This window comes from Varanus komodoensis, unplaced genomic scaffold (assembly GCF_004798865.1).
Source record: "Varanus komodoensis strain SLA01 unplaced genomic scaffold, ASM479886v1 scaffold1, whole genome shotgun sequence".
Classification (NCBI taxonomy): Eukaryota; Metazoa; Chordata; class Lepidosauria; order Squamata; family Varanidae; genus Varanus; species Varanus komodoensis.
This window is the reverse complement of record NW_025335268.1, coordinates 68,194,796-68,202,694: the sequence shown is the minus strand read 5'-3', so window position 1 is coordinate 68,202,694 and position 7,899 is coordinate 68,194,796. Positions and strand designations below refer to the sequence as shown.

The window sequence follows — 7,899 nt, the reverse complement described above, 5'->3', positions numbered from 1 at the left end:
ATTCCATAGGTTGGGCGCCACTGCAGAGAAAGCCCTCCTCCAAGTACCTACCCTCCTAATTTCCTTCACGGAGGGTTCCCGGAGAAGGGCCTCTCCCACAGATCTCAGGGGACGGGCGAGCGTATATGGACGTAAGCGCTCCTTCAGGTAACCAGGACCCAAGCCGTTTAGGGCTTTATAGGTCATCACCAACACCTTGAATTGGGCCCAGACTTCAATGGGAAGCCAGTGAAGCTGACGGAGGACTGGAGTCATGTGAGCATAACGCCCCGTCCCTGTCAGCACCCTGGCAGCTCTATTTTGCACCAATTGAAGTGTTCGGACTGTCTTCAGGGGAAGCCCCACGTAAAGCTTTCCTCTACCTTTTAGGCAATGTCCCTGAATATGTGGACTTAACCATATCAAACGAGTTGCATTCTTTAGCTTTCCTAGGCATTGATCACTTCATCCCTTTCCTGCAGGAGTTACCAACATGCGGCCCCTCCAAGCCCTCTTTCGGCCCCCACCGCCCTGCTGCTGGCCATTTTGAGAATGGCAGCAAATCAAAAAGATGCCCTGACCTTTCTCAATCTTTCCTGCTCTTATTGGGGTATTAATTGCCATTTGGCAAGCCTGAGGCAACATATCCTTGCCGATCTTACCGGCTGCTCTTTTGAGCATGTGTTCCGCTTCTATGGCTGTTATGTGAGAGACCGTGGTGAACACGTGGGCACAGTGTACCGATGCCCGTTCCATGCAGTACCGGTGGTATATCTGCCTTTCGCCTGCTTCTTTATCTATGTCAAACTGTTAAATGGCAGAAAAGAAGGGAGGGAGGGAGGGAGGAAAAAGACGTTATTTGATAAAGATTTTTCAAATAGTACCCACGGTGTGGAGAAAGTGGAGAAGGAAACATTTTCTCTCTCTCTCCCATCACATTGGAACCCAAAGGGCTCAACCCGTGAAGCTGATTGGTGGGCGGTTCAGGACAGATCAAAGCAAGGACTTCTTCACACATGTAGAGTTAAACTGTGGCATTTGCTGCCACAGGAAGTGGTGATGGCTGCCAATTTGGATGGCCTTAAAAGGAGCTTGGACAGATGCAGGAGAAAGGAGGCTATCCGTGGCTACCTTCACCAGAGGGGGCTCGCCTACATGCACCCATTGCTGAGGAGCTTGGGCAGGGGGAGGTCTTGCACCCAACCTGCTGGAGGGATCCTGTGGGCAGCTGGTTGGCCACCGTGTGTACCGAGTGAGGGACCTGTGGTCTGATTCAGCAGGACTTGACTTATGTTCTTAGGTTCTGATGTACCTATGTATTTATTCTCTCTCTCTCTCCCACACACACACACACCACTCACAAGCAATCTCCCAGTCCCGTTCAATGATTTTTATGAGAATGGCAGTGATGTTATCTCCTCTTTTTTAATACGATTTTTTCCTCTGTTGGTTTTCAAACTTTATTCATATTCTTAAGCCCCACTCGTGATGATGAGGCTGGGAACTTAGAGCTGCAGGGACCCCCGAGTCCTCCAGATCCGCAACACACAGGCTGAATTCTGTAGGACACGTAGAAAGAAATATCCAGGGTCCGGTGGGGAAATGGTGATTCAGCAGCAATGCATGCAAAAAAAGGAAAATGGATTTTTAGACCTGACTTGTTTAGGTTTGCAGCACCAAAAGGCCCGCTTTGCAGCCCCGGTTGTATCAGCACCATGGCAGGTGCACAGCTCTTGCTGCTTCAGAGGGAGAGGCCAGCTCTCCTGGGATGGCGCCCCAGCTCACCTACTCTCTGCCACAGAGCCAGTGACTCACCTTGACACTGGCAGATCCCTCAATGTGACAAGCCGTGTCCCTGGCACAACTTCCCCTGTCTACTGCCTTTCCCAACCAGGGTTCCTTCCTGACTGTAGACTGGAGATCCTATTCCGGTCTCACACTGCAAAGTCAGCAGTCTCAACGTCCATTTATTCCCTTCCTCTGCCAAGAATTAGGATGACTTTCCAGCCCTCTGGGAGTTTGTGCTATGGTTTTACTGATAACGCAATACTGTATCCCGGCCCTGTGTTTTTCTGGGTGGGCAATATGTGTGTTTTAGGAGCTCTTCCAAGGAAAACATCTGACAAGAAGCAGTGCCCACAGCTGAAGCAATACCCTCAACATCCAGTATTATTGCATTGTCTTAATTACATTTATTAATTACATCATAACAGCTACAGTGCTCTGAACCAAAATAAAACCAGTGTAAAAGCCAACAGTTGCATGGAGATGTAGCAACTCAGTGTAAGTTTTTTTAAAATGTAAGACAATAAAATCAAATGCCCTAATACTACCCTTCGAAAGCAAAACCGAAGGTCTAAAAGGCCTGGGACAGGGCTGGGAAAATGGTCCTTACCTAGCAAAGCAAGTACCATGAAAGTGACTCTATCAGGGGAGAGAATTCCACAACCAATGTGCCACCACTAAAAAGACCTTTCCTTAGCAGTCACTTGCAGTGATGTATTTACTGCAAGCACCCAGATGAGTATCTTTGATAAGATCCCCTGGACAAACCCAAAGTTACTGAGTACCCGAAGGTGTTTAACATTCAGAAATGAGGTCAAATGAGCTTGGGCAAGTCTACCAGGTGGGCACAGAAAGTTCAAAAGGAGCAGGAAGGGAGCAAAGAGGATCAGATGCCACCCAAATGGGTCCAGTGAAGTGCTTGATTAAAAGTTCAAATGGTCACCACCGTTTCCCACATGCAAAAGCCAACTCTACAAAGTTCAGTTTAACCAAATTCTTAACTCTAATTAGGTGCCAATGATTACAGTTGAGTTGCAATCCTCTTAGTCTTAAATGATCTTTAACTGCTGAGAAACCAAGGTGGTTTTCTTCAAAGTCAAGGTCGGGGAGGTGTTCCATCAGTCCATTACTCTTTATTTTATTTTTTTATTTTATTTTATTAAAACATTTCTATGCCACCCCTTGCCAAGGCCTCGGGGCGGCTTACAACATCAAATACAAAATACATTAAAACAATAACAATTAAAATATATACAGTAAAATAAAATAAGCCGCCCTGGCCGAATAAAATTCAATAATATTAACATTTAAAATGCTGCTTAAATAAAAAGGTCTTCGCCTGGCGCCGAAAAACAAATAACGACGGCGCCAGGCGGACCTCTCTNGTGTAGTTCATAGGGGACCTTGGGGACCGCTGAGGCAGACACAAAATGAACCAGGCGCATAAGACCATATTCTGTGTATTACTTTCCAACGACAATACTAAAAGAAATGACAATTCTCCAAAACAACCAGAGCAACAAAAAATGGCATCAAAAGTGCAAAATACTGAAATCAGTGCAGCGCCCACCCAGTCAGCTCCCACCAAGCTGTTTTTCCCTTCCCCACCCCATGAGGAGGACTGTCGTACCCTCTGTAAAAGGGAGGTTCCCCCCCCCCCACCACCCCACAGTTGAAAACCACTGCTCTATTGATATCCACAGTTCCTGGTTTAAATGACCTATGGATCACTACCAAGACATGCATATCTTAATACCGCTCATTGTCAGGATGCATGTGTTACTTGTAGAAACCAATTAATTTTGTGAATTAATGTGATTGCAACCCTCAGTAGTTTCTGTTTAAATTCATTTCTGACTTTGCTGTCAGGATTAACTCTCTCCCACCTCTCCAAAATACATATAGTATATAAACTTGAAACTCTCAATACAAGTCATGCATCTATAGTCCATATAAGCTTATGAAAAAAAAATTCTTTGTCTTTCAGGTGCCAGAAGAATCTGTGTTATAAATCTCAGAAACTGCACTCACGTTAGGGCCACAGTGGCAGAAAAAAAGTTAGAAATCTCTCTTCCAGCCTGTATTTCACATTCAAGTATCTTTGTGAACTGGAGGCTTTTAAATATAGAGATCATATAACAAGAGCTAGCACATACCTCTTATCAAGTATATTAATGGCTCTGCCCAGATGTTTTAATAAACCATGTTTATAGACTGTGAACAGGTACTGTGCCCACAAGCTCTTTTCTCTCCTTCATTCCTTGCCTTTCTTGTGCACTGAAATAGTGTTAAAGTGGCTTAGCAAATCATTTCTGGGTTTATTAAACCAACTGATTTAATCTTGAATAAATTAGAATACAAACCTAGGATTGGGTCCCTGCTGAAGATTCTGCACAGCTGGCTTAGAATATAGGACAGCCCACTTCGTTGCTGAGTTGCACTAGGCCATTTTATGTAGTATTAATTGTTAAGGACTGGGGACTTTGTATCATATATGGATTGTATTATCCTAGGCTAAAACTGAGCTTTAAGGCTTGACAAGGCAGCGGTTTCTGTCACATTCTGAGTCATCCAACATCTGATTTTGTCTTTAATTAATATGTATGCAAGAAACAATTGGGCATCGAACAAGTAAATTGGTGCTCATTATGTCAGGCATTAACTCATTCAATTCTGTTATTTCTTTCATTGAATTTCTTCTAGTCTGATGATGAGGACCATTGATCTCTTCTGAATGAGAGATTTAATGAAGATGATCTGGACTGTGTCTTCTAAGATACTCAGGCTCTCTGGCAAAATTGATCCTCTCTTTTGTATTATTAAATATCTTACTCTTGCTTGGTAAGACATGATACTATCAAATTAGGGACTCCTGGATGTGCACCCTACTGATTAACAGCTCTGGCTGCATGCAGCTGCAAGCTAGTGAAGCTTTGGCCAGATGCGGACGAACTGTGCAGCCCAAGAGCACTGGCAGGAGAGGCTGGTGACCCCTCTGTCAGTGGGCATCCTCATCCATGCAGTTCCTCTCCTGAGCGCCATAGAAGCTGTCCAGAGTGCTGAAATGTATCCCCCATACAGGTTCACCGCTTCTAATCCTTCCCTCTAGAAGGCCCTTGAGGTGCCTTTGAGCCTTTGCTGGGGTGGCAGTGGCAGTGGTGGTGCTGGTGGGACATTTGCATGTTCAGGCACTAATGCCCAAGATCATCTCCCATGAGGGTGGCTTGTGTCCCCTTTTAAAGAAGGCAGTCCTCTCTTGGATAGATTGCCAAAGGGCCATCCTCTGTCTGGCTCTGCCCTCTTATTGGAAGTGCTGGCTTGTCCAGTCCTGGCTTAAGGACTGTGGCACATCACCAGCTCACACCTGGACAGCTGACTGTACCGGCAAGAACCACAGGCCACCTGGTCACACTCTCACACACAACACTGAGATGTCTTTTGCTTCTCTTTCAGTTATAACTTACTTCTCAAAAAGCTTTGACTGTTAGGGGATATAAAAACATAATAAATGAATGAATAAACAAACACACATAATGTATAAATGAGTGTGTGCCACAAATATGCAATCATGTCCTCTATTTTCCTTTCTTGAGAATGTATTACCTCTTTTTTGGCTATTTTTAGGTAACCACAGTAGTTCTACTTCCCAGACTAGAATTTCCCAGGGGAAGGGCTGCCAGGGAATAAAGCCTCATGGCTTGGACACTGCTGTGTGAAGGGACTTCAGGTGCTACCATCCAGGGGCACGTTAGCAAGGACCACTCCACCAACCTTTTCGTATGTGGAGCAGGAAAGGGAGGTAGGGATTTTTTCCAGTTAGGCCCTGCATAGCCAAGGCACTCTTGGCTGCTTCCAAACAGATACCAGCCTCTTCCAAACTGGTGCTACGGAGGCAACAAGGACCAGTGCACAGCTGAAAGAATGATGCCCACCCTCCTCTGCAGCTTCAAAGTTTGGAAGAAAGCTGGTCACTCCTAAGAATCACCAGGCAGCTGTGTCAGACTCGCCATGGTGTTTAAATTTGGCCTATTGGTGTTTCCTGAATGGGCAGATTTTGCCCTATCTCGAAGTAACTTCACAGATGATCTAAGATAAAAATCACGATTAAAGCAGCTTTATTGAACCAAAATGTAGATCTAAATGCATAATATATTCACAGCTTTGAACTCCTTGGAGGACAAAGACATGCTCCAAATAGAATTAATTATGCTATAGAACATGTACAAAATTGTGCACTACGGCACTAGTTTAATATTTATTTAAACACAAACCCCTGGCTGTTTATCTATTTTAATCACTTCTTCCCATCCTAGTTCAATACCTGTTCAGCATGATCCATGTTCTAACACAGAGATCATGTTGCTGTCATTTCTAGTTAGACATGTATATATCATCCAGATAAGGGGTGTGTGTGTGTGTGTGTGTGTGTGTGTGTGTGTGTGAGAGAGAGAGAGAGAGAGAGAGAGAGAGAGAGAGAGAGAGAGAGAGAGAAGGCACTCTCTAGTATATAGGGCATATCCAGTAGATTTGCTTTTCTGCCGCAATATCTCTAATGAACACAAAATAGCTTTAGCTGGCAATTGAAACCTGTATCCTTGAGAAACCTGCATCAGAACCAAAAACAACCTTTGCATAAATCACTTTGCTGCAAGCCTTTCCAGCTTTGGCGGGGGGAGTGTTGCAGGTGTCATGGTCACCTTTGACTGATCCTCAGCCACATCAAAACAAGAGCATTTGGTACCAGGGCAATAATAACAACAATCGTGATAAAAAGACACTGTCACCAGATAATCACAAAAGCATAGTTTTCAGAGGAAAAGCTGTCTTGATGATTCTACTCAGGGAGAAAATAGACCTTACTTCAAATTCATATCTAGCCTCTACGTCTTTATTTTCTTTTCTTTTTTTCCTAGAGTAGATGCAGAGCCTCTAATTTGGATGAGGATCATCACTTTAGGGGTAAGGAGGTATAAGGACTGGATTAGTTCTTCTTTGCACCTACTCTAGATTAGAGACGTAAAAAGCCCCATCTGCTGGAAGCATCCTTTTTCAGAGTGGGGGCCTGAACTGCATTAAAGGGCAGCCCATGCTAGGATGCTAGTGGATAAACCAGAAGGAGCTTGGGCATTCAGTGAAGATGGCTGTGGATTCACCTCTGCAAGAGGAGGTGGTGAGATGGAAGGTGAGTGACCTCCTAGCCTCAGAGAGCAGTGACATCTCAAGAGGCAAATCACAACAATCACAGGGTGGATGTCCACATTATGGTAACCCATCCCAGAAATCAGACATGGTAGTATAGTTGTTGATCAGGCTCCCCCCCCCCCCCACCCGCTCTCTTGGCCCTTCGGGTTTTAGATTTTGGCTCTTTCTTACATGCTACTGGACTCTGCTTGAACACTGCTGGTTGAGACCTTTGTTTGCCCTGCAACTCTTCCTTGTTCCATGGTGTTCTTTTGATGTGAATCTTATTGGATCGAGCCTGAAGTGCTTCCCACTCTGTGTAAGGACCTCCTCCAGTCTCATCTGCACTCCACAAGTCTTATCATCATACCAGACTCATTTCCATTGATGTTGTGAGAAGAACAATATTAAAAGAATTCTGGAAAAAAGCTATGTGGAGTTTATTCTATATGTCTTTTTCAAAGTGGCTCATATATTAGTCTGTAAGATTTTTTAAAATTGTACTTTCTTTGAAATTTGATAATTAGTTGCTGCTGTTTTTAGATTTTCCTTCACCCATTTGGTTTGTAGTCTATAATGAGTGGTAAGTAGGGTCACTAAAGTTATTGAAATTCCCATTCACCTACAAATCTTAAGCAGCCCAAGATTTATAAAGCCTTGGACCAGCCTGTTTTGCATTTCAGTATGATGGAGTTGTTATCCAATGCGTCTGAAAGCTTAGAAATAATGGGTCTGAAAGCTTAGAAATAAAAGACTTAAAGCCATGGGATTCTGAAAGCATCTGCTCCTGTATAGAACCAATCTGCAGACATTGCCAGGTTAATGCTTCTCCAATAACAGTGTGATTTTAGCTGGATATTTGCCCAAATTGAATAAGGTATCTGTTGATATCTGTTAATCTTGTCTCTTGATATCAGTTAATACTAATAAGAATACCTCTTATGTATAGTTAAA

The 7,899-nt window shown here is 43.9% G+C and overlaps 1 protein-coding gene across 1 annotated transcript in view; it reads right to left on the bottom strand.

Moving 5' to 3' along the window:
• LOC123023539 (glycogen [starch] synthase, liver-like) overlaps positions 1 to 6,103 on the bottom strand; it is a 26,528-nt gene extending 20,425 nt beyond the window's left edge. Inside the window, exons 1-2 of the mRNA XM_044430373.1 lie at positions 6,086 to 6,103; positions 642 to 786 (exon numbers count right to left, since the gene is read on the bottom strand). Of these exons, the coding sequence (XP_044286308.1) occupies positions 642 to 786; positions 6,086 to 6,103 (163 nt within the window). The remainder of the gene's footprint in view (positions 1 to 641; positions 787 to 6,085) is intronic.
• Positions 6,104 to 7,899: the final 1,796 nt, after the last annotated feature.